General features: G+C 46.1%; 1 protein-coding gene across 2 annotated transcripts in view; it reads right to left on the minus strand.

Moving 5' to 3' along the window:
• Positions 1 to 1,905: 1,905 nt before the first annotated feature.
• MAFK (MAF bZIP transcription factor K) overlaps positions 1,906 to 17,995 on the minus strand; it is a 36,781-nt gene continuing 20,691 nt past the window's right edge. Inside the window, exons 1-3 of one of the 2 annotated variants that reach the window (XM_054993434.1) lie at positions 15,691 to 15,954; positions 10,095 to 10,174; positions 1,906 to 8,539 (exon numbers count right to left, since the gene is read on the minus strand). In XM_054993434.1, coding sequence (XP_054849409.1) covers positions 8,105 to 8,539; positions 10,095 to 10,174; positions 15,691 to 15,757 — 582 coding nt within the window. In that variant the 5' untranslated portion in view covers positions 15,758 to 15,954 and the 3' untranslated portion in view covers positions 1,906 to 8,104. Of the gene's footprint in view, positions 8,540 to 10,094; positions 10,175 to 15,690; positions 15,955 to 17,995 lie in introns of those variants that run through there. The other variant, XM_054993435.1, reaches the window with a different exon arrangement.

The following is a 17,995-nucleotide window of genomic DNA, read 5'->3' on the forward strand; positions in this document are numbered from 1 at the left end:
TTTTAGAACACGCGTATTAAGGTAGTGGTATGGTTCAGGCTTTCAAAGTACTCCTGACATCGAGATCACACGGTGCTTTGAAACCCAGAGGTGAATTGAACTGGTGGCCTCCCACACCACAGCTAGTTACCTTCTCTTAGTCATGGTAGGCTAGTTCCAACCCCTTTCTGCACTGAGTTAGGCCATCCCTGTATATTGCACAACCACGGCTGACTACCTTTAAAGAACCAAATGATATCAGAATTTAGAGTAAGAGCAAGGACGGCACAGGGATTTAGAGTGCTGGACTAGGCTCTGGAAGAGCCAGGTTCAAATCCACACTCTTGCCATGGAAGCTTGTTGGATAACCCTGAGCCAGTCAGTCTCTCTTGGCCTAACCTTCCTCCCAGGGTTGTTGTGAGGATACAAGGGGGGAAGAGGAGAATGATGTAAGCTGCTTTGGGTTCGCATTGAGGAGAACAGTGGACTATAAATGAAGTAAATATTTGCATCATTGAAATCAGACAACATTATTGATAGTAGCATAAAATTTGGACTCTCTGACTTTTTCTCCAGTGAGATTTCGGCAGCTGCAATGTTTTGCTGGCTTTGTTGAAATTTCGATTGCAGCTGGTCAAGTTTAGCTCTGTGTACTCATTCAGGCTCTCTTCTGTCAATCATGAATGACAGTTCCAGCTAGGGCAGCTATGAGTCCCTCCACCAGCCTCTGCCCCCCCTGCCTTGTCGGGCCTCTGCCCCCCCCTTCTAGCTCATGGGGGTGAAGTACCCCCTCTGTATGCTCACAGAGCCCTAAGTTGCTGCTCTTTGTCACAGAGGATGTGGGGAAGTGTTCTAGACTGGCAATCCCCTTCAGAAGGGATTGCGTTCAGATATGTTGATGTCCTGTCTTTGTCCACCAGAGGGAGATCAGTTAGCCCGGCATCACTTTCAGGTTGCTTCCCCATCACATCCTCAGCGTTTTCTGCGAGGAATACCTAAAAGAAACTTCTGAGGGTTTCCATGTGACTGTCTGAAACCCACTGCTGGCAAAATGTGGAAAGGGAAGGCTTTGTGTGCGTTGGGTGAGGGCAGACGATGTGGCGGTAGCTCGTGACTTGAAACACTCACTGGCGCACATCAAAATTTTACACACAAAACCAATCTTTTATGGAAAGCGGTGGTGCCTGGGGTCCTGGCAGGGATGCTTTTGGGCATCTCTGAGCCTGCTACGCTTAGCAGGCGAGAGAAATAAAAGAGAGACTTGCTTGAAGTGGGTGAGGGGAAGTTGGTAAAGGAGGGGGAGGCAGTAGCTTGAAAAGTCTTTTGTCTCCTCCCACTGAATTTTAGGGTCCCAATCAGCAAGAGGGAGCATTTAAGAATAAGCTATGAACCCCATCTCTTACCTCTCCTCAACGTAGACGTCTTAGATGTCCTACAGCTACTATTCCATCCATGTAGATCTTGGGTGGTTGAAGTCCATGCTTCATGAGTGGCACCCAAGAAAAGAGCTCTTTCTATCGTGACACCTGCCTTTTGAATATCCTAGCAAGGTATTTAAGTTAGTGCCAGTGCTAGCATTCCATGAAGATGGTTTCCTCAGGCTTTTGGCACACCCTGCCTTGATTATTCTATCCAGTTCAGTAGGCATAATTGCTGTTTTTAAATGTACTCTCTTAGTATGCATTGGAAGATATCATCGGTGTGGATAGTAGAAAGGAGACACTGAAAATTATTTAAGGTAACATGCTCTCGAATGAAAGGAGGGCAACGCTACCCTGCAGGAAGCCATATTCAGGGCCCCAATCCACCTGATGCTGACCCCTATGCTAAGTGTTCCACCTCCACCCACACACAGCACAGTATGGACACAAGCTCTAAACACAGATTCATGGACCCGGGCAAATCTGAAACCAGAAAATGCTTTATTGGAAAGGTACAAAATAAAAGGCATTGCAGCATACCATTTACAGCAATAAATTAACATTGTGGTTTTTGTCAAAAGAGCAAAGTAGGTGGGACACACGCACGCACGCGCGCACACACACACACGCACACACACCAAGTGTATACCCCTTACAAAACAGGCACCCCACGTTACTTGATATATCAATAATTTATTTCATAATAAAAAAGCAGCACAAAAATAAATATTACAATGAAATTATTGAGTGAACCACAGAAGACAGAATGAACAGGGTTATTTTTAAAAAAATGACAAACAGACTTGTGTCATTGGTTTGGAGGATGCAGGGAGGATACCTGTCAGATTTGCCATCAGTGGAAATGCATTCCAACAAACTGAACTGGGTGGGGGGGAATATTACAGAAATAATGTTTTTAGCTTTTTAAAAAGAGGAAAACTTAGTATAAATGATTGGGGGGGGGGATATTCATTACCCCTTTAGGCTTTGAGTGCATCAGTAGCCTAAATCCCTTCGTCTTCTTCCAGTAACAAGCCCAACCACAGTTGTCTCTGGCTATTTGTTTTCCAGTGTCATTGCTATTCTCTCTCTCACACTCCCCTCTTTAATTGCAAGCCTAAATGCTCAAACACCTGGGCCTGGCAAAATCTAAGAGTTATACCGAGCATTAAGTGGATCGAGATGGTACCGCTTCTGAGTGTGGTGACAATTCCCCCCCCCCCCCCACAAAAACCCCCTCTCCTTAAAAACATCTACTAAAACAAAACACGAGGGAGAAAAGTTAAGCAAGGCCTTCTGGTGTACAAACAATACAGTGAGTTTTAAAAAAATCAAAAAAATCAAAATGACACCCCTTGCTGTCTGAAAATGGCACAACCTAAAAGCTACCATCTTACCTTGAGTAAAGTGTGAAACAAACCTGTTCTTAAGCTTTGTCTGCTGAGGGGCAGGTGGTCTTGCCTCAGCCACCGCACAGACTGGACAGGTCCAACTGGCAGCCTGCGGCCTCCACTTCCCACCCAAATGTAGTACCGGCCTTTTTCAAACAATCTCAGTATAAGGTGGAAAGTCCAGTGGGGGGGGGGGGGAGAAGTCAGCACCACAACCCCCAAAGGCATGGCATGACCAATATGGCCATAACATTCAATGCATGGGAATGTGTGCACAGCCTTCTGAATGGCCAGTACCACCTTCCAGAGCCGGGAAGGGCAGCAGAGGAAATGGGAGACAATGCTGGATCATTAAGGTTAGAGCCAAACTGCACGAGCAATTTACACGGCTTGACCCCTCCCCTCCCATGTCATTCCTCAGAGCTCCGTATCCACAGGAGCAATGTTTCCCAGAGATCAGTGGGTCACTGTGGGAGGGAGGAAGCGGTAACATTCTGTCCTAATGATGAAAATCTAGCCTGGATTCAGCCCTTAACAACCTGAAACAGTGGTCTTGCAATAAGGTGTTGTGGCCAACTTGTGTACTGGATTTGGGACTTTCCAGAGCTGAATGGAATGGTCAGACCCATTATCCACAACACTCCAGGGGAGTCTGTTGGAAATCCCGTTAAAATGAAGAGGAGCTGGGATACAGCTGTACTGTGTCTTGAAAACATCCCCTCCCCACCTCCAAACCCCAATACTGAAGGTGGAGGAATGAACCCGAAGGTAGGTAGAATACACTGCAATTAAGATGACAAGCTGAATGCAAGAAGGTACATTTCAAGAGCCGGTCAAAAATCAGCCAACACAATCTGCAGTGTGCCAATCACGTTTCACTTGCACTTTCTTCTTCTTTTGTGGAAACATGCACCCCCAAAACCCTACCACGCAGCCATAGCCATGATGGCCCGGGGGGGGGGGGGTGGCGGCATTTTACTTGCTACATGCAAGAACTTTTGTGTAAAATGGGAAGCATCCTTAAAGGAACTGGCACTGTTGCACAGAAGGAAGGCTTATGGAGGAAAAGGACTCCTCGGACGGCTCCTTCCATGACTCGTAATGCAACCTGCTCTTCAGAAGGCCCCATTCTTCAAGTCTGTGGGATCAGATAAGCTTTGATGGTGACCTTGCGCCCTTGGGAAGAGGTGCCTCAGCTGGCAAAGAGGCCAAGGACACGGGAACAAGGGGAGGAAAAAAATAGCTTTCAGGACCCTTCCTCCAACCACCATCCCAACTCCCCCGTGGCCCTCAAAGAACGGGTCCTCCCCTCGTCCCATTCAGAGCAGGTATGATTTTTTAAAAAATAAAACTTGTTATTGTCAAACTTAAAAACAGAATCTCTTACAAAAGATCAGTATGATAAAACGTATATATAATTATGTATTATATATATATATATATATATTATATATTATATATATTTATTTATATGTCTCTCTCTCAAATAGTTTCATGTGGTCCTTAAACTGATATCCAATATGGATTACCTACCATGGTTATGGTATCAACAGTTTTTAATTTTTGTTTTTGCTCCTAAATGAACTGTGAAGGTACAGGTTCCATTTTTTTTTTACTGTTTACCCCATAAAAGCTGCCCCAGATGGACTACAACTGCCCCATAGAGATTACCGCCTAGTCAAGAGAAAATTTCCCCTAGATTGGTCAAGTTGTGGGGCAGCGCAACCCTAACCTTTCCAACGTCAGTCTCTGCATTTCTTTAGGAGAGATGCATGTGAACATTCAGACATGTTTAGTATACTTAAGGGATACAGCAGTGGAGACTGGTCTGAAGGCAGCCACAGGGAAGGAAGTGCAAAAAAAAGGCCCGGGGCTCACTTTGGGGAAGGAGGCACGGGACACTCCTAGGGAGCTTCAGGGGTGGCTTCTAGCAACGGACCGAGCTTGCAACGACTATCAAGTCATAGCTTCACCACAGTACCTTTGCAAATGCAATGAAAATCCTCACAAAGATTTCAGTGGATTCACAGTTGTCATGCAAGTGTCTCCTAACATTTTTATTTAAAGTCAAGTTATTGTTTGGTTATGTCACGGGCCCTGTTTCCTATCTTATTCTCACCAAAAGGAAACCCCATGAAATGCGGAGAAAAGAAAAGCTGAGCATATGTCAATGGAACTCCAGCACTGAAAACTGGGTACCAACTGGAAAGAAAGTGCCCATTGCCAAGGCAAGGGCCCCTTAGAGAGAGGTGTGGGTGGGTAAAGCAGCTCTTATTGCAATTCCACTCCTGCTCTGCATATAGCAACTTTCAACCTGCAGCCGGAAGCGTCTATTCTAGCCCTTCTTTGATGAAACCAGGGTTAACTCCACCCTCACTCATTTTTCAGGGTTGAAGCTATGAGATAGCCCTGGACTGAGGTGGAGGTGTGGTTTCATGTTCAAGAGCAGAGCGATCTCAGAGGTGGAGAAGAAATGGAAGCATTCGAGCATCCCCCAGCAGCCATATCTATTTGTTTTTGAAAGCTCCTAACAGTGCAAGGAATCTAACCCCTTCCCCAGTCTGCTTGAAGGAAACTTGCAGAGATCTGGGGATTTTCCAAAATATATTAATGAGGAAATAGTAGTTACATACATAGATTGATATAGTATCTTTTTTTCTTCCTCAGCATTTGCCAAGGGAGTCAGAAATGGAAAGGGGAGGAGAATGCAAGAAATTAACTTGCCATCTAAAAGGTTACATTAAAAGGCTGGAAAGAAAGTGAGGTAATCCTAAAATGTTGTTCAAGCCTTTTGCCACCAAAGTAATTGTTAGGCATGAAGCTGTCATATATGGATGACTGTTGGGTTGGGTTTCTTTTTCTCAAGTATATCATAAGTGCTCAATTCTAGCTAAGAATTCATACATGATCTGACGTTGACAATGGTTTGTTAGCAGTAGCCCACATTACTGAAGTGCTTGAGACAGTATTTCTATGATAGGACAAGTTGCACATACTAATGGTGGTAAAGGAACTCTTCTAGACACACACCCAACTTTCAGCAGGGCTACCCCATCGGTCCAGTAATAGAGCAAATCCTGGGCTTCCACTTACCAACATCCGTGATGTTGCAATGGAGCATCAAACAGAGTTCTAGCACACGTTGGATAATGCACTTTCAATGCACTTTATCAATCGTTTGAAGTGGATTTTTTGTTCTGCACACAAGAAAATCTGTTCCAAATGATCTATAAAGAGGATTGGAAGTGCATTATCCAACGTGTGCAGAATCACTACCATATACTGTTCCCAATTGACCTCCTTAGCAGCATGCAACCAACTGGGATGGGGAAGGAGCAAGAGGAACTCTGCACTGTTCCTTTTATCCACGGTGCTTACTTGGGAGCACAAGCGGAGCTCTAGATCACCACCTGGTCAGGTATCAACAGCGACATCTCCCATTCGAGTCCAAGACTCAGGTTTGCATTACACACACATAAGGGACAGATAGCTTGTAAAACAGAGCACTAAAACAGACAAATGGATGCATGTGTGCTTGTATACCAATAAGGGATCCAATATTTGAATGCTCCCCCACCTTAAAAAAACAACCACCAAACCTGCACCAAAGTAGCAGTCCAGGAAAAGAGCACTCAAACGTTCAGTCCCCCACTTCTGCTCTGAAGTGGTACAACACAGCATCAGGTACACCAGGCGGAGAATCCTTTCATCTGTTTTAGGGCTCCTCTTTAATTTGGGATTCTCAAAGAACCCCCAACCCCTTGGGATTCAACAATATCCCAAAGAAACAGCTGATTTGTCTTTCAGACACAACACAAACTAACTTGCAGGAGGCTGTTTCCATTTAAACTCAACCCTCCACTGATAGTCCCGTGCCCCTCCCCCAAACACAGAAGCATTCATTGGCAAATTAACTTTGACCATCAGTCCCCTCTCCTTTCTCTGTCAAGTACACAGAACTTAACTTTCTCCACATTAAACATCCTCCTAACAACCCAACCCAGGCCGACCCAAAACACAGTCATTTTGACTGCCCTTTTCTCTGCCACTGACTGAGCTAACCAACTCGAGTTCCTCCTATCTGTCACATATGCACAACCAACCTCTCGTGCCCCACTTTGCAACTACTTGAAAAATGTTGCATGGACCACTGAAAGCATTTCTTGGGATGTTTTTGTATGCATTCGTTTTTAAGGGGTATCTTCATGGGAACTTTCCTTGACCTCTGTAACTCTCAAGGCCACTTCCTCGAAGACAGTTACTTTCTGTTCTTACACCTCTCTTGACTGTGCATCATCTCTTGCAGATAAAGAGCACTATAAAGTGATCTCACAAAGTCCTACCGATGTGTCAAACTCACATTCTTTCTGCGGCATCCTTACAACTTTCCAGCTTCCTTCGTGTCTACATTTTTCTCAGCCCTTAACGTATGCCATGTCAGAGCACCCCTTTATACCGCACTGACCCCAAACTTAATGGTTCCCCTTTCCTGAATTTCAGTCTTGGCTCAACCTACTCATCATCACCATATCCTACTCTCCTTAGTAGCTTCTCATTTCCTCTTCTTTGCAGCATTATGGAGATTGGGATTAAATTGTTCTTACTGGGAGCAAGAATTGTTTTGGAAGCAGTAAAACTACATAAAAGACACCCACTTCACAGGCACATAACGGGAAAGCAGCAGATGGGAGGATTTGCACTAGAGATACCCCTTCCATTGTGCTAGACCACACAAGAAAACACACAGCACTTGGTAACCAGGGTAGATACTAACCCGTGAAGGGTTTCCAGATTTCAATAGACAAAACCCCTATCCTACAACATTCTGACGAACTCTCGCACATGCTGTTCCAGAGCCAAGCATGCCCACCCAGAGATGGAAATAAAGGCGCCTGTGATGGGTCAAACTTGTTACTATATTTTCCCAAGGGAGGAAGATGCCATTCTTGTTTGTTCATGTTGCCCATTGATTCTGCCAGGTCATTCATTTCTTGGTGGTTTTAGCTGAATTCAACAATACTCCAGAGGACGCTATGACATCTTCTCCCATTGGGAAGCTACCAGGGACCTGAAGAAGATGTAGGAAGGAGTTGAGCAAGATCTCTTGAGAGCAACAAATTGGGAATTCCAATCTTGACCACAAAGGTTCACAGAATTCTAGGTCCACAGGAGAGCAGCTGTTTCATATTCCACTTCGTGGTTTTGGAAAAGTTGGATTCCAGGACACCAATCCTTGAAGATGTACATTCTTCAGCAGTGGACAGCATCCCAACCTCCCATCCCAAAAGGCAGCTACTTTGCTCACCCCAGACACTAGGACGCTGCTGAAAATGGCACTGAACTGGAAGAGATTTCTGCTGATTTCACTATGGTGATGACGCTCGTGGTGGCAACTTTGGCTGAAGTGATCGGGCCCCGAGCAACCGTGCGGGCAAAGGTCTGCAGTGCCTCGTACTTTGAGCGCAGGGCATCCAGCTCGATTTTCATGCTGCTGTTTTCTCGTGCGAGTTTCTCGACCTCCTGCTGCAACTCAACCCGCTGCCTCTCCAGCTCCTCCTTCTGGGTCACGCGCTTGATCCGGCAGCTGGCAGCGTAGCCCCGGTTCTTGAGTGTGCGCCGCCGCTGCTTCAGGCGGATAACCTCCTCTTTTGTGAGGCCCCTCAAATGCTGGTTCAGCTCCCGCACAGACATCGACACAAGTTCATCATCGCTCAGCACTGGGGCATTCTCTCCTGACTCCTCCTTAACCTGTAGATACCAACGTCACAGAGGTGATGGCAGAGGCAAACCACTGTGTAACCTTGCTGCCCTACCACTAAGCTCTGAACAGATCTGGATCGAGACAATCCTTAGCAAATGGACAACTGGCTGCCATGCCTCAAGCAACAGAGCCACCTTTGAGCCTGGGATGTTAGGCACAACTCCTAATCACATGACATAAGGGAACAGGCAAGAGTGGATCATCTCTGCTAGAGCACTCCATAATAACATCATGCTTGGAGGTCCAAAAGATGGGAGGACAGAAATCCTGAACAAGAAATTGAAGTGTTTTGGTTTTTTTAAAGGCCAAGGTAGCATAGCGTTAAATAGCTGGCTTGTAGCACAATCCTATGCAGAATTACTCTATCCTAGCACAATACCACCCTGATAGAATCTTTACGTACAGGCAGAACAAGGGATTAGCAGTAGCTGAGAAAGATACTTGTGAAAAAGAGAGTTACTCCTATTGTGCATGTGGCGACTGCAAATTTATGTAAGCCTGAGCAGACCGTAAGAAATTTTCAGACCTTTTTAAGATGAAAGAGTTCTCTTACAGTCAGGAACTGACAGAGCAGTTCCTTCCTTCCCAGAGGACACATCAACCTCAGGATGTTGTTCGATCATGGCTTTCCGCCCTTCTCCTCCCCAGGGATAAAAAGGCAGTTCAGGTGATTATGCAGGGACATCTGAGGCCATATTAGGCTATCAGGAAACCTGCTACTAGACTTGAATGTATGAAGCTGCCTTACAAAGAGTTGGGCCCTTGGTCCATATAGCCAAGACTAGATACAGCAATTCCTGATGGCTCAAAGGCATTTCCCAGCCCCGAGACCCCAAATCCTTCTAACTGGAGATGTCAGGATCCAATAATATATGCAATTTCCCAAAAATCCCCCCACATGATATGGAACTTTAGCTTAGCTCCAGCCTAGATAAAAAATATTGTTCAAATGCAGTAAGAGTTTTTTTTAAAAGAGTGTTGCCTAAGTCTTTTCTGGAAGAAAAAAAACCCAGCAAAGCTCTATAGCCTCAGTAGAGTCAGGGGAGATAATGGGCAACGGGACAGGCTTCAGTCAGGACGTGAGGAAGGCCCTGACCCTACACTGGCTTCATTGTGCCTTCGAGTGAAGATTGTGTCTTCCTTTTCTTTGTCTTTTGAAGCAGATGTGATATCGTGCTCGGTTTTAAATTTATATAAGCCACTTTGTGACCAATTGACCATAAAGCAAGTGGGATCTATATATATATTTTAGGTAAATAAATAAATAAATCTTAACAACAGCTAAATATAAGGCTAATTTAGGAGACTCATCAGTGCAAAAATTATTTAATACAGAGCCCTGCTGTACCAAGCCTAACTCAGGCGACCAGAGGTCTCTGGAAACTCTTTAAGCAGCACGGTCTTCTGTTTTCAATCCCCAGCATATGATTCTCAGAGGTACACTGCCTCTGCACATGGAGGTTTTGTTTAGCTACTGTGATCTGCTCTCTGTGAATCTGCCTAGCCTTTTCTTAAATCAGACATAGCTCATCTCCCCCTTACCTTTAATGCTTTGTTCGGCTTGGGATTAGTCGTCATAACCTGGGCACAGTCTCCTGGACAGAACTGCTCAGAAATTGCAACTGGGGTGGAGGGGAGGGGGAAAAAAGGAACATGTTAAAATATCCTGCAGGTCTGAAAACTAAAAATCACCCCCCCCCCCAAGACAGCACAGATTTAAGACATTCTAATCTAATAATTTCCCCTTTAATATACAGAAATGAAATCCAGATGTTAGCACCTTTCATTACTACAGACTCCTTAATGTTGTGATTCTCAAACTTATCAAAGTGAGACCTGCTTCAACATTTACTGCCCCTCTTTGGGATCCACTTGCAAAGTATCTCCACACTACTTTCTCCCTCCCCGATATCAAGCACACATCATTTAACAATGCACAAGTTTGTATCTTACGTTGCATGTTTAGTGTTGCTTCGAACTCCTGAGCAGCAGGCTGTATTCCATAGAATTTTGTACGTTTTGAAGACGCAAACCCAAAGTCGCCCTCCAGCCTCCCACAGCCTCCTCCCCAGCTCACCGTGTTAGTCTCCCCCGCCCCCCGTCCTCAAGATCACTTTTGGTCCTGATCCATAGTTTAGCAACCATTGACATAATGGATCTGTTCTTAAACACGTACAACACTTGCTCCATCCTTCCCAAATTCATGCTGATCTTTAGGGTCACTTCAAGCTGATTTGCTGAGGCACTACATGTGTGTGTGAACGGGCAGGCAGGTGTGGGGTGGTGTCAAGCCCAGCTTCTGCTAAGAAAGAGCAGGGCACAGCAAAAGAAGCTTGAAAGTCACTTGTTCCACAAGTAAACAAGCAGAGATCCATGCAAACGTGCTATGGTACTGCAAGTATCAACAGGGCCACCTCTGTAACATGGCAACTGTCTCAGGCAGAAGATTTTGGCAGCCAGCAATCACACAACCTGCCTAGTAGCTGGCTTCTTTCCCACTTGTTGCCCCCGGTCCAAAAGAGACAGCCTTCCTTCCTCCCTTGATTTTCTTCTCATGGGCATCTGACCACCTTTTCTGGTCGCCAAACTCTCGCCAGAAAAAGAACTATTGCGAGAATTCAGGAAGCCCCAAGAAAGCTTGCCCCGCTATTTTTTTTAAAGAGAGACAGCAGAGGACAGTGAAGAGGTAAGGAGGGAAAACTCCTCCAACTCCTGGGTGGTAAAAGCCGTGAAGGGCAGGAGGTGGAGATGGCTCCTACCGCAGGAGAACTTGTCTGAAGAGATCTGGTCATCCTGCAACCACCTGCGACAAAGCACATGGGCTCCCCAGTTCAGGCTCAGATGGTAAGACAGTGTATCTGTGTGTAGGGATGCTAAACCAAGCTTCTGCAGACCAAAGCAAAAGGTAGCCAGGAGCCACCAGAGAACACCAAGCCTTGTAGAGCCTCACACCAGCAAGCTGGCCTGGTTCAAGTGCTCATATAAGAAACCTGCCATAGAACCTGCATCCACCTGTGATGCTCAGCAGCGACACTCACAAAGGGGACTTCTGGACACCTTTTGTCTTGGCCCAGCCAGCTCTAAAAGTGTTGTTGTTGGGATAAAAACAGGAAAGGAGGACAGCTGCATACGGCCCTCAGCTCCTCGGAGGAAAGGTGGGATACTAGTGGAATTAACAGGTAATATCTTTGCAGAGTTATCAGGCTACAGCCCAGGCAGAGAGCTGCCAAGGAAGAGCTAATCCTCCACACCCTGAAACTCTGTAATTCTTCCATTGCCCCCCACCCACCCTGATACTCCATGCTTGTCATCCCACTGTTTGAGAAGATGAGCCTCAACGACAACCCTGATAAGCCATCTAAAAAAAAAAAAACCTTTGCCCCACCGTAGGAACCAAAGTAACAAGATGCCCTCCACAGCCACCAGCAAGGGTAGGCACTGCACCCCTCATGTTAATTACTTCTGTGACTTGCAAGGGGAGCATCTCCCCCATCCTTAATGACCCATTAAGCCAGCATCGTGACGCATGTTTCGGACAGTCCAAGCACATATGACAGGACCTGCTGAAACATTTATAAAAAGGGGTCGGGTTGGGAGGGTCCATAAGAAACTTTTTTGACAAATCCACAGGTTCACAAGAAAATGGTAAAATCATGGAATTTTGACAGTTCTAGCAGAATGCTGAGAAGTCCTGAGAACCTGCCACAGCATGTTCCTAGCCCTGATAGAGGCAGAGGGAAGCTTGATCATACATGTGAAGGAACACATAAATATAATGTGCCTTATATAAATGTCACTGTCATACCCCCCTACTCTCTCTAGCTCAGTACGGTTTACTCCAATAGACACCAGCTCTGCAATTCTTCAAGGTCTTTTCTAGATCTCTTTTTATGTAGAGGTGCCAAAGATGTAACTTTAAAAAAAACGTAAAGCAGTGGCTTTACATGTCAATGTAAACTCAGAGGTTGATGCTTTGGGTGGCTGGCCTGAAAAAGAATTCCAGGTTCTACTGAGGCTCCCAAAAAAGTGTGTGCTAGGGAAGAGATGCTCACCGCTGCAACAGCAGCCAGCAGAAAAGCAAGCCATAACACACAACAGGACCTGATAAACCACCAGTTCAAGTTGCATTTAGTAAGGAATTGGGGTGAAGCTGAAGCAGATGAGGACAGCAGCAATCGGCATCTTGATGCCCTTTCTGCACAACTTTCCTCTACAACCCCTTATATGTCCCATCTCCCATACTATAATACTAGAAAGTCAGCAAGATATAGTAGACTAGGATCTGGGACACCCAGGTTCGAATCCCACTCGACTGGGTGACCTTGGGCCAGTCGCACACTCTCTCAGTTCAACCTACCTCACAGGGCTCCAGTTGTGAGGATAAAATGGAGAGGAGGAGAACAGTGTTGTAAGCTACTTTGAGTCCCCCAATAGGGAAGAAAAAGCAAGGTGTAAACAGCTAAATAATAAATGAAAAAGATCACAAGCTTTAAAAGAACCCAAAGTTAAATATCACTAGCAGCCCTAACCAGATTGTTTCTCCCGGGGCCTTAAACATTTATCGATGGCAATCTGACCCCCTTCCCTCTAAAAAAACCCCCTAGGTTAAGAAGAGGGATTTCTGAACTGAGGACAGCTCCCTGTCTGTTCTGTCAACCTTGCTGGGCTCCATTTGTCCAGAATGTTTGATTAAAACAAAACCCAACACCCACCCTTCCTTTCTCAGTCTCTATCACAAGTTAACGGCAACAGAGATTGCAGTTGCAAGTGGCTGGTTCCTTTTCTAGAAGCCGACAATTTGGAATTTTTGCACCAATTTATTCCTGTAACAGAAACATGATTTCCTGGTTGCAGAATCTGAGAATGAGGTGTTCTTTAAAAACACACACAAAACTTTTAATTCTAGACCACTGTCTCTGCAAAGGTCATGAAAAATGGCCATCAACCGTAATCCCCTCTTCTTCACGACTGACCCTGCTGAGAATCTGAACTACCAGCAACTGGTAAACCACCTCTCTGTCCCCACCCCACCTGTGTACCCCTCAAAAAAGCAACAATTTCTTTTAAAGGAGGCAGCCACACACACACAATTACAAGACGAGCAAAGAGCATAACATCAATGAACAGGTTGCAGGAAAGAAAAAACACACACACACAGAGAATGCTCTCTCACTTGGCACGGTTCTGTAGAGGATGGAGGGGGGACCCACTGACACAGAATGCCTGTTCTTTTTCGCCCCCTTTCTCGCTGAGTAAGGCTGGCCCTTTGCTCTTGCCTCGGGCACACTTAAGGAAACTAAACTCCCCTTCAATCGGTGCAGAGGAGACAGTCTGCCTGTCTAGACCTCACGCCACAGCCTTCCACCTGCATCGCGGGCGACACCACTGGAGCGCCTGTTGTCGCGCCACACACCTACCTACCGCCAGAGAAGAGGGCAATGCAGCTGTGACATCACAGTGGCTCCCTGAGCCACACCAGCCGTGGTTGGCACATGAAGGGCAGTTGCTCCAGGGGAAAAGCAGCATGCAGGGACCAGGGCAGACGGAATGGGAGACTGTCTGGACGGACCGCTCCTCTCCCCCTTCTCCCCACCCCAAACTTGTCTACATCATGTCACACATTCAAATCATTCATGAAAAAAAAGAGAGAGAAAACCAGGCAAAGCATCCCAAGCATGATTCCTTTCCGATAGTTGCCATGGTGACCTTGGGAAAGTAGCCAACCCCAGACGGTAGCCATGGAAACAAGAGAAGCCCAAAAGCGAATCATGTCTTGAGGGGTCATCTCTGTGCAAAGGCATCGAGGAGGATGGAGAGTAAACAAACTCATTCATTTCAGGACATTGTTCGGGGCAGGGGGGACACAAGAGACAATGTCTGAAGGGAAGCGAGTGTGCAAAAGGAGGGTGGTTGGCTCAGCTTCAGCTATTTCTTGCTTGGCTTGTGGCCATCAACAGCAGTTTGGTCCAAGTGACGTAGGCACAGCATCTAAAGTGAGAAGGCTTGGCGGCAGAGAAAACGCTCCAGTGGCACAGGCCAGCCCACAAGCATTGCCCCTCCAGCTCAAGCCACACCTACACAGCACTGCCCTCCCACCTATTTATGGCCAGGCCCCTTTACAGAAACAGATACGGAATCTTACAATACAGAATGGAGCCTCTGATCATGTGCAGAGTGCCTCCCTGGCACCGGCTCAGCCTGCATGTTTGGAATTAAAAGCAAGGCTTCCTTTGGGGCTACCCATGAGAACTTGAGCCCCTGCACCTCTTTAAAAAAACCCAAAGTCAAGTCTCATTCCCTCCTCTCTTCACTATATTAGGAGAATCTGGGCCACGTTCTTCGTTCTTTTCAACTTTTCATGCTTTTAGATGAACAGAGCTATTTCCATAGTGTTGCTCAGCCATAGACTTGGCATCCTGTACTTGACTATATCTGCTTGTTCTGGTGAGAACCAGAGCAGAGGAACACAACAGAAAAAACTATCTGGTAATGGAGAAGAGACAGAATGGAGCCTATAGCAGAAGTGCAGTTACTCTTTAAAGACTAACATTTATTCCACTATGAGCTTTCAGCTCACTTCTTCAGATACAAAGATATTTACAAATGCACAAGAAGCAAGAAAAAACCCACATGGTAAGGTGTAAGTTGAAAGATTAAAGGCCAAGAGATCACAGGAAATCAAGCTGTACATTCTGTCGGGGATAAACTAGTGTGGTTAGATGTAGCGCTCCATCAAAACACATGGTATCCTAGAGAATCCCCTGCCCCAGATTTACAACCTGAATTCTGGGGGGAGCAGGGGAGGAATGACAAGAAATCTGTCTCAGCAAATGCAGGCACCTAGTACCTAGACATGGCTGCAGATGAAACCCTAGGGCAAAAGAGTTATGTTTTAAAAATCTTTGTGAAAAAGGTACATTTTGGAGGGAGAAAGAGGAGGTGCTACCAGCTGTACCAGAGAGAGGGTTCCAGAAGAGAAGGGTGGAGTTTTACGAAAGCAGGAAAGTTTGGGGGAGCTTTTTTGGGAGAACTGGAGAAGCAAAAGGCAGTAAGAGAACGGGAAATCAAGGATGGCAAGACAAGGGCGGGGCAGGGTTCTGGAGCGCTGCAGCAACCATGGCCACGAACCCAGGGTTACCTTGGATGTGCATAGCCCTTCCCAGACATTCTGGCATCCCTTTACAGCTCTCCTCGCCTGCCCTCATGGTTGGTTTGCCCACGAAGCTCTTTCGTCGCAGCTCCAAAGAGTGTGGATGGCAGGACGGACGGGCAGCCAAGGCATGAAGGCGGGGTTGCTGTGAAGTGGCAGCCGGACCTTTCTGGAGAGAAAACTCTGGGAAGAGGAGAGGAATGTGGCATGAAGGAAGCAAGCAGCAGCTTCCCCTCCCTGTCCGTGTGTATGTATGCACACACATACACTCACTCCGAGAGAGAAAGCATGCCTTAGATCATGCAATCTAGTGGGGCCATAGCTGTGCAGTGAGTCACCAGCTGTTTACAGAGCTGGAGAGAGAGAGAGAGAGAGCTCGCATTCCCACAGAACCAGAAATACTTCCTTCTCCTCCTCCCTGTCTCCCCCCCCCCCCCATCCCTAAAAGGAAAGAGAGCATACTGGACTCTCCCTGTTCTTGGCCAAAAAAAAAAAAAAAGGAAGTTAAAGGAGAAGTGGGGGGAGGAACAGCAGGCAAAGTCAGGCCACACCCCTGGACAGCACAAACGGGGGCCTGATCCTCAACCAGGAACGCTTCAAAGTCCTTGCTCTCCATCAGCTGATGGAAAGTGCAAAGAAACTTGATCAGAAAGGTACAAGAGAGCTGAGACAGCCAAAGGCACCACATGCAGATAGAGAGAGAGAGAGGAGAGAGGGAGAGAGAGACCCACCCCAACTCCTCCTTCCTCTAACTTTCTATTTTTGAAAAATACCACCACCACTACCCTGTGACTTTCTCCTGCCTTCTGGTCACCTGCTGTATTTCACCATCTGGTGCCTTTGGCTGTTATTCTGATCTGGAACATGTTTTTGGTCTGTGCTCCCCGCCCTTGCCAGAACAGCCAAGAGTTCCAGAGGCAGTGCTACAAGGGCTTAGCTTCCTCTGGTGGGGAGAGAGACAGAGAAAGCGTGGAAGCACTGAGGATTTATGGCGCTTTAGTGGTGTCCCCTTTATTTACACTATATGCACAGTCTGCACTAGCCAGTAAAGAGGCCTCAGTTCAGTGCTCCTTCCTTCTATCACCCATATCCACATGCATGCATACCCCCCTCAGAGTTTGTGCTTGTACACCCTATCAATTAAACTGAGCCGCTACCCATGCAAAGCAGTCATGTGACTCAGGTAGCTGTTTGTTTTAACTGAGACACTGCACGAGTGCGAAGTTCCATGTGCAATTTCCTTTGCCTTAGCAAGCCTCCAGTTTAAAATTAGGCCACATGCATCCCTGTGGGGTGTGGAGGGCAATCTAAACTTCCCTCTGTCTGGAGATCAGGGGACGGGGCCACCAGCCATGTAACCATTTTCAAGAGGTTCCGGAACTCCGTTCCACTGCATTCCAGCTGAAAAAAAGCCCTGGTTTAATTCATTATCAAAATGAGCTGATAGTCTTACTGGGACTGACTGTATGAGGCTGTTTCTATCCAGAGAGTGCTCTCTCAAATATTGAGTATCCTGGCAGTTTTGTTGGCAGAACATTAAGGCATTTCTACTTTTCAATGTCACAGAAATGCCAAGTAGTTCTGTTTTTTATGGTAACAATATATGAAGGATGTGTTGTGTGTTGTTAAAACAGTAAAATGAGTCTCAATAAGAAAATAAGCATTGCATTTGCAACTTTTCAAGTTTTTTTTTTTAAAATGGGGCAAAAGCCTGGGGTTTTCTCCTACAGGGCTTCAAAATTTCCAGAATTTTTTACACCTCTACAATGCCTCAAAGACTATTTTCTCATCAGCTACAACAACAACGACAACATAACAACATTCAATTTATATACCACCCTTCAAGACAACTTAATGCCCATTCAGAGCAGTTTACAATGTTGTAGATTATCCTATCCCCACGACAATCTCCTTATGAGGTGGGTGGGGCTGAGAGAGCTCTGAAAGAGTAGTGACTGACCCAAGTTATCCAGCTGGCTTCAAGCGGAGGAGAGGGGAATCAAACCCGGCTCTCCAGATTAGAGTCCTGCCGCTCTTAACCACTACACCAAACTGGCTCTCAGTTACATGCATCTTGCATTTTCTAGTTGGTATTGTGCCTACTTGGCTGGCTTCATCCCTTCCAGCTGTTACATTCACAGGCCCTCACTGGTCAGCCCAATTCAAACGGGCAACAGAAACATCTTCCATCCATTACTGTAAGGTGAGGGTGGGGAAAGAGAGGCTATGGCAACCAATTATCACCAAGCATTACCAAACAATCAATTATACAAAAGATAATAATAATAACAAC

Source organism: Eublepharis macularius, chromosome 12 (assembly GCF_028583425.1).
Source record: "Eublepharis macularius isolate TG4126 chromosome 12, MPM_Emac_v1.0, whole genome shotgun sequence".
NCBI lineage: Eukaryota > Metazoa > Chordata > Lepidosauria > Squamata > Eublepharidae > Eublepharis > Eublepharis macularius.